This window comes from Ovis canadensis, chromosome 7 (genome assembly GCF_042477335.2).
Source record: "Ovis canadensis isolate MfBH-ARS-UI-01 breed Bighorn chromosome 7, ARS-UI_OviCan_v2, whole genome shotgun sequence".
NCBI lineage: Eukaryota > Metazoa > Chordata > Mammalia > Artiodactyla > Bovidae > Ovis > Ovis canadensis.
In genome coordinates, this window is record NC_091251.1 from 110139874 (window position 1) to 110155455 (window position 15582).

Consider the following 15582-nt stretch of genomic DNA (forward strand, 5'->3'; position numbering starts at 1 on the left):
TGCAAATATTATTTGCTATCTATTTGCTAATCACAAATAGAAACATACAACACACTCCAATGTAACAGGAGAAAGAAAGAAACAAGAAAGAATGTCTTGTTTCCAACAAAAACAAGAATGAGATAATATACTACGAATTTGATACATGACAATGAAAGAAAAATCTGTATTTCTTGGTATTCTAAAAATCTAAATGATATAGTTGTTCCATAACAATTATCATAATTATACAAATAATGGATTTTTAAATAGGAAAATTCACCACAACTCTATAGAAAAAGGCAATTTGGGAATTAGAAGGAGTTATGTAATTTTACGTTACAACTGGCAAAACACATCACTGTGCTGTAAAAAATGCAGTGTTCCTTCTACTGATTTCCATGGAACTATAAAGGAATTTTTCACTAATAACTTAGAGATAAAAAGATTTTAAAGTTGTACAGACCTTGATATAATTAACGTCAAATGCCCTCTCATTCCAAATCTGCAAAACAGAAAGTCAAAATATCAGAATTATAAGATTTTGTGTCAGAAAGAACACTACCACTAAGATGCCTCTTTTCTCACCATCTTTCATATTATCTGGAAAGCCATTTTTCTTACTTACTAGAATGTCCTACTGTTAAATTTATAGATATTTACAAGAAAACATAATTTTTAATTAAAATAGTATTTTAAAAAACCTTAACATATTTGGAGGATATTTTTCAAAAAGTCACTTACTCCAGAGATTTCTAAAAATGGAATATTAAATCATTCAATAAAGATTGGCAAGACAGTGTATGCCAGGCACTACAGCAGGCACTGGAAGCTTATCACTCAGGACTGTGGCAGTAATTCTTACCAGTCCCTACAAGCACACCTGAAAGCCAAGTGTTAATAAGGACACTGCACAGGAGTCATGTCTTTAGCGCACACAGAGAATCACAATGATGTGTGACATCATGAAAGCAAACTCTTAATGAAGACAGATAAAAGGAACACGCACAAATCTCTTAGGCTTAGAATCACACAACATGAGGTTTCGGGGGTGACACAGAACTTCGCTAAGACTTCCATTCTGCACCTGAGAGATGGGCATGGCTTCCCAATACCCTTCACTCAAGTGATTCTGGTGGTGGTGGTTCAGTCGCTAAGTTGTCTCCTACTCTTGCAGCCCCACAGACTGTAGCCCCCCAGGCTCCTCTGTCCATGGGATTCTCCAGGCAAGAATACTGGAGTGGGTTGCCACGCCCTTCTCCAGAGGATCTTCCTGACCCAGGTCTCCTGCACTGCAGGCAGATTCTTTACCAACTGGAAAGTGATCTTATCCAAGAAACTTCCTTACCATGGCGTGTGGTTAGAAGGAGTCCAAAACAGATGTGAATAACCCATTTTCTAACAGAAACATTTTCTGTGACTTTACCATAATAGAATGTTGCAAGACTCACGCCTACACTTAGTTTCACTATGGGTTAAACATATTTGGTATTTAAGAAAGTTCTCAAACACAACAAACTAACTTTCAGTTATAATCAAGAGAAGCATAGCAAAAACAGTATGTCCTTACTTCTGGCCTCCTACAGCCCCTGGTTTGCCCTCATGGCCCATGTCGGGTCCTAGGATCCTGTAGCATACCTGCTGCAGTGTCTGCCCCTCTCACTCAGCTCCTCAAGGGCTTACTAATTGTGCTCTCCCCAGGATATATTAGTCACCATGCCTGCAACACAGTAGCAGCGCTATAATTGCTGGCTAACTGCATGAAAGCTTTTAAAATCAGTTTTGACAGCACATTTATTAGCTGCAGTGTATAGAGACCCACTGTGTGTGTATGAGGCTCCGTGGGGACACAGTGCAGGGTGGGGCATGCCTGCAGCCAGCCAACAGACCAGCTAGAAACGCAACATGTTAGGCCTCGCATTTTTAAATCATTAAAAGGGGTTAAGTAACAGCTCAGGACAAGGGTAGGCATATTTCTAACAGCCTGCCTAATCAGACCCACCATTCGTATTTTTTACAGCCTGAAAGCTAAAAATGGATTTTACAATTTTAAGCAGTTACATTTTAAAGGGTTATATAATTACCGACATAATATTCTTCCTTAATATTGCCTTCTGATCCACAAAACTTAAAATATCTACTCTCTAGCACTTTTAGAAGTCTGCTACCCTCTACTTTAGGACCACGGAAGATTGAGGGAGCAAAATGAGACTAATCACTAAACTATAAAAGTAAACCCATTATTGTTGTAAGAATTATTAACAGAAAAACTAGGGAAAGCTTAGAAGAAGGAGAATTTGAGCTGGGGTGGTACCAAAACCAAAACAAAAACAGCACAGGGAGGCATAAACTACATACAGGTTTCAAAAGTGGGAAGATTCGGATGGATGGAGAGGAAGAACCAATGACGACACGGAGGTAATTTGTCAACAGACACCAACAGAACAAGCAGTCTCAGAACACAAAGATGTCAACAAAGCGCCAGAAATTACTTTAAAAATTATAAATAAATGTTCAAAGCTTAATCATGTTCTGAAAAATATATTACTGACTCCGATGTAATCAATGTCCAGGTCGTGATAATGCTTGCACCCCACAATCCAGGTCACGATGTAGTAGGCGGTCAGCTGAAGATTGACGTACGGCCAGTTGAAGCCCTTCCCCAACCATCCAGGGAAGGACCACGGCAGCCCTGTGGAGACGAACAGGCAGAGCTGGAGCAGGTGTAAAGTACGGCACCACCAAAACCAAAGCAAAGCGAAAAGGCACCAACGCAGCCTGAGCACACAGCCTGCAAAGGGCTGACAACAGGGAGACGCGTGCCAGGCACGAATGCTCACACTCCCTTCCAGCTTCCAGGCACGGTAACTCCCTACCGATCCTCAGAGCCAGGTTCCGTGGTTCTAAGTGCTCTTTGATAAAAGAAATAAAAACAAACAAAAACCCCTTTCTCAATATTTACCAACAGAAACAAATGTAACATGTAATTTAATATCCCCACCCCTGCTAAAAAGATATTCGATGTACAATTTTTGTTCTCTGAAGGCATATCAGAGAGTTTTGAAAGGCTTATGCTTAACCTGGCGCCTCAGACAGTAAAGAATCCTCCTGCAGTGCAGGAGACCCTGGTTTGATCCCTGGGTCAGAAAGATCGCCTGGAAAAAATGGCTACCCACTCCAGTATTCTTGCCTGGAGAATTCTATGGACAGAGGAGCCTGGCGGGCTACAGTCCATGGAGTCACAAAGAGTTGGACATGACTGAGCAACTAACACTACGCTTAACTACTCTGTGAAGCAGGTACAGTACAAATTCCTCACTCACTAGTACATCTTCTTGCAACTTGAAGCTATTTAAATACTAGTTAGTAAGGTAATCGAATTTTGCAAAACTAGTTTTTCTTTATGGCAATATAACTGCCAGTGACTCAGTAGGGAAATACCCCTTTGTTATATGATATTGAACAAATAATCCACATTCTTCTAATACCCAAGTTATTATTAAGTTTAAAAAAAAGGGAGAGGAAGAAAAGAAGCACTAATTATGATTCTAAATCCTAATTCTCTTACTAATATATTAAAATAAGGTCAACATTAAGTTCCTTAACTGTTAATATATGATAACTATCTAGTTTACCACTGGAAAAAAAAATCAAAATGACAAAATGCTTATTTTTCTAAACTCCAGAAGAATGCCTAAGCTGTATCTACACAAGAAATGTGACATTAAAATAATGAAATGTTTTAAAACAGTGAAATGCCAAATACATTCTGAAGGCCCGCCATGAGTAAGTCTTTGTTAGGACAGGGTTCAGCCTGCCAGATTTTCTGCATTTAAATGAGAACTGACCTTGAAAGCAGCCCAGGGGTTAAGTATGTACTGAAGTCAATGAGGCTTTTTACTGCCCAATTTCTGAAAACTCTTACTAAAGTCCATTTACACAGAACACACTGACTCCTCACTTTTTTTACTTAGAAAAACTTACGCTTGTCCTTTGATGGTTGAAAATGATTTTTAAAATAACTTGAAGTTAACCCCTATAAACTAAGACCATCAGCAAGAAAAACGCAAAAAGATTGTCTGAGGAGGCCTTACTAATTAGCTGAGAAAAGAAAAGAAGCTAAAAGCAAAGGAGAAAAGAAAAGAAGCTAAAGGCAAAGGAGAAAAGGAAAGATATACCCATTTGAATGCAGAGTTCCAAAGAATAGCAAGGAGAGATAAGAAAGCCTTCCTCAGCCACCAGTGCAAAGAAATAGAGGAAAACATTAGAATGGGAAAGACTAGAGATCTCTTCAAGAAAATTAGAGATACCAAGGGAACATTTCATGCAAAGATGGGCACAGTAAAGGATAGAAATGATATGGACCTAACAGAAGCAGAAGATATTAAGAAGAGGTGGCAAGAATACACAGAAGAACTATACAAAAAAAGATCTTCATGACCCAGATAACCATCATGGTGTGATCACTCACCTAGAGCCAGACATCCTGGAGTGCAAAGTCAAGTGGGCCTTAGGAAGCATCACTATGAACAAAGCTAGTGGAGGTGATGGAATTCCAGTTGAGCTATTTCAAATCCTAAAAGATGATGCTGTGAAAGTGCTGCACTCAATAAGCTAGCGAATTTGGAAAACTCAGCAGTGGTCACAGGACTAGGAAAGGTCAGTTTTCATTCCAATCCGAAAGAAAGGCAATGTCAAAGAATGTTCAAACTATAGCACCTTCACACTCATCTCACACGCTAGCAAAGTAATGTTCAAAATTCTCCAAGCCAGGATTGAACAGTACGTGAACCGTGAACTTTCAGATGTTCAAGCTGGATTTAGAAAAGGGAGAGGAACCAGAGATCAAATTGCCAATATTCACTGGATCATCAAAAAAGCAAGAGAGTTCCAGACAACATCTATTTCTGTTTTATTGACTATGCCAAAGCCTTCGACTGTGTGGATCACAACAAACTGTGGAAAATTCTTAAAGAGATAGAACACCAGACCACTTTATCTGCCTCCTGTATGCACGTCAAGAAGCAACAGTAAGAACCAGACATAGAACAGACTAGTTCCAAATTGGGGAAGGAGTATGTCAAAGCTGTATATTGTCACCCTGCTTATTTAACTTATATGCAGAATACATCATGAGAAATGCTAGGCTGGATGAAGCACAAGCTGGAATCAAGATTGCTGGGAGAAATATCAATAACCTCAGATATGCAGATGACACCACCCTTATGGCAGAAAGCGAACAGGAACTGAAGAGCTTCTTGATAAATGTGAGAGAGGAGAGTGAAAAAGTTGGCTTAAAGCTCAATATTCACAAAACTAAGATCATGGCATCCGGTCCCATCACTTCATGGCAAAAAGATAGGGAAACAGTGGAAACAGTGACTGACTTTATTTCTGGGGTCTCCAAAATCCCTGCAGATGGTGACTGCAGCCATGAAATTAAAAGACACATGCTCCTTGGAAGAAAAGCTATGACCAATATAGACAGCATATTAAAAAGCAGAGATATTACTTTGCCACTTAGTCAAGGCTATGGTTTTTCCAGTGGTCACATATGGATGTGTGAGTTGAACTATAAAGAAAGCTGAGCGCCAAAGAATTGATGCTTTTGAACTGTGGTGTTAGAGAAGACTCTTGAGAGTCCCTTGGACTGCAAGGAGATCTAACCAGCCCATCCTAAAGGAAATCAGTCAGGAATATTCATTGGAAGGACTGATACTAAAGCTGAAACTCCAATACTTTGACCACCTGATGTGAAGAACTGACTCATTGGAAAAGACCCTGATACTGGGAAAGATTGAAGGTATGAGGAGAAGGGGACGGCAAAGGATGAGATGGTTGGATGGCATTACCGACTCAATGGACATAAGTTTGAGTAAACTCCAGGAGTTGGTGATGAGCAGGGAAGCCTGGCATGCTGCAGTCCATGGAGTCACAAAGAGTCGGACACGACTGAACAACTGAACTCAACTGAAGCCGTATAAAAAGGACCTCAATAAATCACACAATTTAGCCTGAATGTGTAAGCCTATTTGAAATAACCAAAGTCATTTCAAATGATAAAAGTGTGCTTCTGTGTGTGTTTGAAATCTTTTATAGGACTGTACACTGCTACAGGAGAACAGTACAAGGAGTACAGTCCCATGTGAGGAATCATCCTGCTACCAGAATTTAAGCTCCACAAGGAAAGGACTGTTCTAGGCACCCCCGCCTCGGGCAGTGACCACCACATCCTTGAGCTTCAAAACAAACAAGAACAAAAATCACTTCTCTATGCACCTCTTCTAGAAATGGGATCCACTGATGTATGTAACACACAATTTCGCAGGTTAATTGGGATATACTGCAGTTGACTATAAACTAGCACCTCCATCTACCTCTACAAGGATTAACCATGGGTGTTGTACTGCCGATTTTCAATATCCCCTGAAAGGAGTTCAGGGTGGAAAGCAGAAATGAAGCACTCTGTGATACATACTTTCAGGAGCCCATTTTGTGAGCCCAATTCTTGTATCTCCTTGTCTCTTGAAAAGCACTAAACTCCTCTATGGCACGCCTGCCCCTCGTGACCGGCAGAAACCTTCCACAAAAATGTAAGCCTGACTGCACGTGCTCCCCCTCACCAAAACCCCATACCCGCCGACCTCCCCCGCCTCTCTGGAGGCACCCTTTCCTCTTTCTCAAGTGCTGTCTCCCGGGCTGCAATCCCCACTTCGCCCCAGAGAAAACTTAGCTCTTCACTCTCACACTGTACATTTTTTTAAGTCGACACAGCTGCCTATACAATATACAATCTTATAAACACTGTCCTTTTACAAATTTTAACGAGACGTTCTGTTGAGGAAGTCAGTATAATACCACACACAAAAAAGAAAAGCACAGGATACACTTAGGTTCTAAATGTGATCTTGACGGTTACTAATTTTCCAACCTTAAGTCAGTGGTATAACTCTCTCAGCCTCCACTGCCTCTGTGAAATGAGAACACAACGCCTCCCTCCAGAGGCAGGATAAGCATCAGACACAATGTACATGAGCAAAGGAAGACGCGTGGCTGACACATCCTTGGCTGTGGTAACCACATGATTAGCGCTTCAGCAGCAACAGGTACTCCACACACCCAATTCCGAACTTTAGAATTAAAAGGAAGCAGACTACAAAAGTACAGCAAACTTCGCTTCCTACCTATGAGTGTAATATTAGGGTTCCGCTTCTTAGCTTCCTTCATCAACCACCATTCATATCCTCGGAAATAATTCTCATCTAATGCGTAGTGCATGTGGGAGGGCTCTGTGCCATCTGAAGGGGAGAGAGCAAACAGAAAGGAGACTCTTAATGGTGATTCATAGGCCACACTCTACACACACAAACATACTGCAGCAAAGTAGCTTCCAGATCCAATTCTGACCTGGGGCACATAAGAATAATCTTATATAACTTAAAGGCAGATGATCAGAGCATATTATTGCACTTTTCCATTACCCTGAGCATCACAAAGGTCTTAAATAATAAACCACAACTTTCTATCATAAGCCATGAGTGTTATCAGCTCACATAGCTGAAAATTTCTAGGACTAATATCCTGCTGGGAGTTGGTCTCTCGGGTTTTCAAATCCCCATCCCCAGTTCAGCCCACCCCAACTTCTAGCTTCTCAATCCCAGAGTCCTGAGCTGCTAAGCCCCAGTTTCCACACCCCGTGCCTTGAGCCTATAACATGCCTCCTTAAATCAAGCAACAGAACACTGAGAAGATAGGAATGAGCACACGTTCCCAGCGTGAGAAAAGTCTACAGTAATCTCTACAGGGTGTCCAGGTGGGTAAATAACACCAGTCCTCACATGTTACCACGCTTCACATGCATCGGGCCTGGGAGAGGCACCCTAGCCCTTTTCTTCTTAAACGCAGACATCAGAATTCACAAGAGCTACCTGCTTCTGTATCTCTATCTCTAATCCAGCTTCAGCAAATGAAGATGGCCAGTCATTATCTATTCTGCGAAAAAGGGTTTCACAATAAAATGCATGTCTTCCTGTAACAGCCAGGGAATGGTTTTGTTTTGGGTTTTTTGTGTGTTGTTTGTTTTTAATTTGCATTTTTTCTTTCAGCATAAATTAAATACCAATACCACCACGCAGATATATTTATTTAACAAAAATTACTTACAAGTCACTAACAGGAACACAGGCATATAGACAATACTCTAAGGTTCACTATAATGTAGTCTAACCCATGAAATAATAAGCTATATATAATCATTGAGACAATTTTCTTCTTCCTGAAAATCAGAGACCTAAAAAATTTTTAATTGACTACATGTATTACACAAAGCCAATCAAAATGATGACAATAAAGACTGCAAATTTACTGGTTAAAATTATTTTATTTTTAAAGGACAAAAACATTGTATCTTTGAAATACCAACTATTTATATTTTGCCACATATTTTATTTAAAGCTAATAACATCTCTTTTTTTACATGTTTAATACACTAAAAACTTACTATCTTAAAACTTCTCAGTAAAATTTCACTCTCTCCCTATTCTCTGTCTAGTGACTATTAGTTTATTAAAAAACTGTGGATTTATTTACTACTGATTCTTCAACTAAATAAGAAATCTAAAGTCCACAAGCTGCTTTGTATGAAAAAATACATGTTTTGATATAATATTTTTTAAATAACTATAATGAAAAAGGAAAATAAAGAATAAACAGTAATCAACATCAGAAATGTTGGCATTATTTATATTCTGAAACCACAGTCTATGAGTTTAGGTACAGGTTCAAATATTGGAGGCAAATATCCCAGTCTCCAAATCCTCCTACCTGTTGTCTGCCCATCACCACCTATTTCAACTTTTAGAATATGCAGTGAGGCACCGAAGTTTGGCTGGGGAAAGAAGTAACAATATTAACAATATGATTCATTGTATGAAGGAAAACACTTCAAGACAATTACTAATCACTGCCTTTGATTTTACAGATGAGAAAACCAAAGCAAAACTTCAGATAGATAGTAACTTATTCCAAAAGTAATTTACCAGATTTTTAAAAACTAGAATTGTGAAGATGCTAAAGACTATTGCTGAAATTCACCACAGTTTCTAAAATATCACAGATACCATTAAGTCATTATTTGTTCACTACCTTAAAGAGATAATCCAGTATTTCAGAACGGTAGGGCTCTGGGTAATTTACTAGAAGTCGGGAGGTTGCCTAAAAAAAAACAAAAAAAAAGTTTTCAAAAGCATGAATAAAACAAATCTAATCATGATCACTTTTTCACAGTGTTTATGTGGATGTGCCATCTAGCATGTCCAGTTAGCCAGCTCTTGGGCAGCACCAAGCTGTGGGAAGTCGTTTCCCAGGTTCTTTGTTCACCTACCTTTGTTTTGCTCATCGCTGGGTAAATAGGGCTGATGTCTGTCCAACAGCTAAAACACAGGTTCCCAACAACCACGTTTCCCTTCTACTGAGATGAGGGTTGGTGACGGTTGGCTGGGAGGTTAAGGTTGCTAAGTCTATTAATGAATCTCATTATTACAGATTTATCTTGAGGGCCTAGACTCAGAGAGTGGTTATTAGAAGAAATAAAAACAGTTTCTCTATCTCAAGACTGTTTGTCATCTACAATATCTGGGGGCCAAGAATGGGAAAGATGAATCTCAGGCAATTTTTCCCCTCAACATCTTGTAGGAAAATATTACAAGCAGCAGTTCTTAAAGAAACCTCTACTCTTCAGTCTTATTAGAGATTTAGAGGTGCTATCTCTTGCTGTTAAGAATGACAACACAGTGGTCCCCAGGCCAAGCTATACAGGAAACCTCACACAAGACTGGCATCAAGCACTGTTTACAATAGCTAGGACATGGAAGATGTCCATCTTCCATCAACCTAGATGTCCAACAGATGAATGGATAAAGAAGCTGTGGTACATATACACAGTGGACTATTACTCAAGCCATAAAAAGGAATGCATTTGAGTCTGTTCTAATGTGACAGATGAGCCTGGAGCATATTATACAGAGTGAAGTAAGTCAAAAAGAGAAAAACAAATATCATATATAATGCATATATATGGAATCTAGAAAGACGGTACTGCTGAACCTATCTGTAGGGCGGCAATGGAGATGTAGACAGAGACCTGTGGACACACCGGGGGAACAGCATGGAGACACATGCATTATCACACGCGAAACAGCCAGCGGTTATCTGCTGCGACTCAGAGAGCGCAGACCAGCGCTCTGTGACACCCGAGAGGGTGGGGTGGGTGGGAAGTGAGAGGGAGGCTCCAAAGGGAGGGGACGTATGTATACCTGCGGCTGATTCATGCTGTATGGCAGAAACCAACACATTGTAAAGCAATTATCCTTCAATTGAAAATAGATATAATTTTTAAAAAGACTGGCATCAAAATGCATGGATAAAGAAAGGCGGAAGAATAAAGAGATGAAAGAATTTCCCTCCCCTCAAGAGCTTTCAGAATAAAGTTCAGATTGTTCAGTTTTATACCCAAATTCCTTAATTATTTGGATTCTAACTCACATCATCTATGTAGGTATGCTGCTGCTAAGTTGCTTCAGTCGTGTCCGACTCTGTGCGACCCCATACACGGCAGCCCACCAGGCTCCCCTGTCCCTGGGATTCTCCAGGCAAGATCACTGGAGTGGGTTGCCATTTCCCTCTCCGGTGCACGAAGGTGAAAAGTGAAAGCGAAGTTGCTCAGTTGTGTCCGACTCTTCACAACCCCACGGGCTGCAGCCCACCAGGCTCCCCCGTCCCTGGGACTTTCCAGGCAAGAGCACTGTACTGCCTTCTCCCTATGTAGGTATAACAAACTAATATATCTTTCTTCTGTCTCCATTACTGCCTTGCAAATAGATTCATCAGTACCATCTGTCTAGAGTCCATAAATATATATTAATATACAATATTTGTCTCTTTTATTTACTTCACTCTGTATAATAGGCTCTAGGTTCATCCACCTCATTAGAACCGCCTCAAATGTGTTCCTTTTTAAGGCTGAGCAATGTTCCATTATATTTATGTACCACAGTTTCTTTATCCATTCATCTGTCAAATGCACTCTACCCCCTCATCTGGCCAAATCCAGTCCAAGCTTTCCGGTCAAACGCCAGCTCTTCAAGGAAGACTTCCTCTGCTCTTCCTCAGCAATGTGACGAAGGTGCCTCTCCTGCGGACTGTGGCCTCAGGAACAGGTCCACAGAGCCACCATTAATCCCTCTATCCCCACACCCTCATCACTGTTTCACCTCTAAGATCCTTGGGGACAATGACTGGGTCCCACTCAAGTTCATATCCCCATTTATTTTTTTCAAGAAGCATTCATTTAATATCTCTTATGTTATCATTAGCTTCACCAGTACAGGCAACATACAGTAGTCTGAGTCCGTGGAGCTGGAATCCTGATTACATCATTCACAAGCAGTGTGACCAAGGGCAAGTCACCATCTGCAAAGGGTCGTCTTACTCATTCAGCTGTCCCAAGACTAAACTCAGACACAGGAAGGACTTGGCGCAGCAGCTGGCGCATAGGACGCTCTCAGGAGGTAACAGGCGTTGCACACGCAGACTGCTTCTGAAAGCACAGTCTCTTCCTCAGCGAGCTTACAGACTGGTGGAGGCTCGAACTGTGAAGTGAACGAGTGCTGTATACGCAGGCTAACCTCCTGACCCAAGGGAGACAATGCTGCCTGCTCTGTGTCATGCTAACAACATACACTACAGCTAGAACAGTGTGTTTTGCTGTTTGGAGGCTGTTTTGCTCTCTACGCTCTTCTATCCTTAACAAAGAAAGGGCCAACTTTGAGCAATCACACGTCATTAGGATGTTGCCAGCTGATAGTCACACCCAGTGCAGAAGCATTAGTTTTATCAATGGCAATAGCAGTATAGCCAAGTGTTGAAATGTACCATGAAGCAATAACAAATCACCTAATTATTGATACTAATCATGCTCCCTAAATAAGGCCTGTTATAACAGCCAAGGATGGAGACTTAGCACAAAAATTGGAAAACAGGGATGTTCCCAATACATGGCAGGCACTGAATGTATTTTTCACTTAAAATCCTTGGATAACTTCCTCCCCACTAATGTATGAAACAGAATGATACTAACCAAAATTATTCACATTGCAGATGCCATCCTTTGATCTTTGACATCTATCCTCACAGTGTTCCAACCAGGCAGGTATCACTGTGTGCCCAGAAAAAAAATCTGAGATATAGAGAGGTTAAATAACCTGCCCAAGGCTGTACAGTGAGTGACAAGGAGGCCCAGAACAGATCCCTGGCAATCTGGTCTTAAGTCCATGTGCACCATCCTGCTTTCCCCACCAAATATGCAGATTAAATGAGAATATTCCAAACACTTACTGCTACAAACTGTGCTACATCCAGGGACTCCAGAAAGGAGTGATATACAAATATAGCATTGCAATCATTTTCATTCAATCAGTATTTACTGAACTTCTGAGATGAGTAATACATTATACACGGGACACTATCATAAAAGAGTTTCCTGTTCTGAGTTATGAAACAAACCTCATTTTAAACAGAGTTAATAAACCCACAATAACAAGAGTTCCACTTTGAACAAGTTAAACAATGGATTTAACATCAAGGGAAAGGTGTTAGGACATGATGAATCCTCATTTTATGAAATACTGGCTATCCTAGGTTTAAACCACCAAAATAAAAAGAAGAATCATAGTAGTAAAGGATAAATACATTAGCACATTCGTCTACTGTTTATCTTTACCAGCACCTATGAGTAAGGCTACAACATCTGAAAATAAAAGCATAAAAATCAGCTGGTTTAGGGAAAAGATTTTTTGCCCAGAGCAGAAGGTCAGATCTGCTATCAGACTAAAAACTTAGTCATCCACTGTCTTTTCCTTTCTGGAGGGCAAGGGCCTAACTGAAGTTCCGATTGCCCAGGAATCCACTTTTCAAAAATAATTATGTTTTATGGTATGTCTACTTAGAAGTAGTCACCCAAATCTCATTGCTAACTTGAAACCTTAGAGTTTTGCTAAGTTAAATGATGAAAGTGAAAAATGAAATTGAAATGAAAGTGAAAAATGAAATTCATTACACACATAATTTCCAAATAATATAAAACACTGAAACATTAATACTGAACACAGGTTTATCTACTTTTGGTTTCTTATTACAGAGGAACAAAACATATTTAGATCTATTAGAAAAAACGTCCTGTCTCTAGAAATTAAGGTTTTTAAGGGTTAAGCAATCTAATTAATATGTGTAATTAAAATACTAGAAATAATATGAGAAACAATTCAAGAAAAGTAGGATGTATTTTGGCTAAGAAAAGGTATGAGGTAGGGAGATATATTTCTGTTAAGGGAAATGAAAGTAATTTTGTCCTAGAGTAGAGAAAATGAATGGATATAGAAGCTAGGAGAGGGAATTTTACCTTGTGTAGTCAAGCTGGCTAAAAATTAAATTATAAGGATTTTTTAAAATAAGCTTTAATAAATAGCATACTTATAAAAAACTAAGAATTATTCTTAATCTGCTAAAAAGACAAATTTTTGTTAGACTATTCGTCTGTTCTTGACAAGCTTAGGAAAGGTTCCCTACCTTTTAAGGAACCTACCTAGGAAATAAAGATTCAGATATTATCAAAATAATATTCTATGCTTCACATTATCTTTATCAAGTCTTTACTTAAAAAAAAGAAACCCTGAGTCTTCTCTATTAGAAGAGCTAAGGTTGTGGGTGGGGGTGGTTAAACTGGGTTTAAACTATGTAACTTTATACATTTGCCTGTGAAGTTCTTATCATTTTAATTAAATGGATAATTAAGTATTGTTTCACAGTGACTAATGACCCTATTTAATCAAGTGTTTTAACACCTTTTGTATTTTTGACAAACTTCCCCAAATAAATTCTAAATGAAGTCTTTTTGACCTCATATTAACTTCCTGAGATTTCTCCAGATGAGCCCTGGACATCTCAAAGATGTGTTCTTTCTCCTTATAAAAAGACATGAAACTAATTAGGCTTTTTTGGCATGTTAAACTGCATAGTAAGCATTGTCAAGTAAGATGTAACACTAAACTTTCTTTAGTTGATATTTGTATTGATACATGTTATTAACATATGTGTTCCAGAAATTACATCAAATTCCTAGACATCTGCTATATCCTGGTATAATGCTATCACTTGTAATTCTAGTTATCTTAAAATGCTATACGTTACCGAAATAACCAAATTTCCTCATCAACTGAATTACAATGAACTTTATCAGATTTTTAATATGCCCGTGTTTAAGCCTTTTTGTCATTTACAGATAGTTATAGCTTTACTAATGTTTTGGCAAAAATGTTCTTCCAAAAGTGCTTCATCTTCAAGAATTTTGGAGAGAACTCTTCACTTAAAGTACAGGGTTCTTTCAGATCGTGTTGATGAACTGGGTAAGAATTTACAGAACTCTAAGGTCAAATCACTGCAGATGGTAACTGCAGCCATGAAATTAAAAGACGCTTACTCCTTGGAAGAAAAGTTATGACCAACCTAGATAGAATATTCAAAAGCAGAGACATTACTTTGCCAACAAAGATGCGTCTAGTCAAGGCTATGGTTTTTCCTGTGGTCGTGTATGGATGTGAGAGTTGGACTATGAAGAAAGCTGAGCGCTGCAGAATTGATGCTTTTGAACTGCGGTGTTGGAGAAGACTCTTGAGAGTCCCTTGGACTGCAAGGAGATCCAACCATCCCATTCTGAAGGAGATCAGCCCTGGGATTTCTTTGGAAGGAATGATGCTAAAGCTGAAACTCCAGTACTTTGGCCACCTCATGAGAAGAGTTGACTCACTGGAAAAGATCCTGATGCTGGGAGGGATTAGGGGCAGTAGGAGAAGGGGACGACAGAGGATGAGATGGCTGGGTGGCATCACTGAGTTGATAGATGTGAGTCTGAGTGAACTCTAGGAGTTGGTGATGGACAGGGAGGCCAGGCGTGCTGCAATTCATGGGGTCGCAAACAGTCGGACACGACTGAGCGACTGGACCGAACTGAAAGTAAAACAAGAATCATAAAACTGCTAACCAAAGATCAAAATCAACAAGAATTAATTATAGGGAACTGAATGAACTGATGATGATAATTATAATTTTTATGACTTATCCAAAACACTGTTGCTTCTTGAATGTTTTACTTTTTCCAGATTTGTGGAAAACCTTTTTCCTAACCTGTCTATGACTTGTATCAATTTGTTAAGTGTATCCTTGTAAACAAAGATAAAACAAATTTCTCCCTATCTGATCCCTCCAATATTCAAAAACTCTGAGTATTCTTATTTTCATGGTAATATAGTTATTTGCATAAGTTTACTAAGAATCTGTCCTCCTCCTAACAGGACACAATTAGAAACACTGGTTATATTACCAAGGTTTTAACTAACATGTCATATTTGAGAGAGACCTACATAGACTCAGATATAACCAGACAGATTTTAAAAATTTAGGTTGGCCTATGGAGCCAATTCTTCAGTGCTCAGCTTTCTTTATAGTCCAGCTCTCACATCTATACATAACTACTAGAAAAACCATAGCTTT

At 39.4% G+C, this 15582-nt stretch overlaps 1 protein-coding gene across 5 annotated transcripts in view; it reads right to left on the bottom strand.

The window, feature by feature from the left end:
• Positions 1-15582, bottom strand: part of GALC (galactosylceramidase) — a 55468-nt gene that overhangs the window by 34087 nt on the left and 5799 nt on the right. For 2 of the 5 annotated variants that reach the window (XM_069597204.1, XM_069597202.1), the window contains 6 exons: positions 12116-12193; positions 9124-9192; positions 8803-8866; positions 7164-7277; positions 2532-2671; positions 446-484 (listed from right to left, as the gene is read on the bottom strand). In XM_069597204.1, the coding sequence (XP_069453305.1) occupies positions 446-484; positions 2532-2671; positions 7164-7257 (273 nt within the window). In that variant the 5' untranslated portion in view covers positions 7258-7277; positions 8803-8866; positions 9124-9192; positions 12116-12193. Of the gene's footprint in view, positions 1-445; positions 485-2531; positions 2672-7163; positions 7278-8802; positions 8867-9123; positions 9193-9361; positions 9475-12115; positions 12194-15582 lie in introns of all 5 variants that reach the window. The other 3 variants (XM_069597199.1, XM_069597203.1, XM_069597200.1) reach the window with 2 other exon arrangements.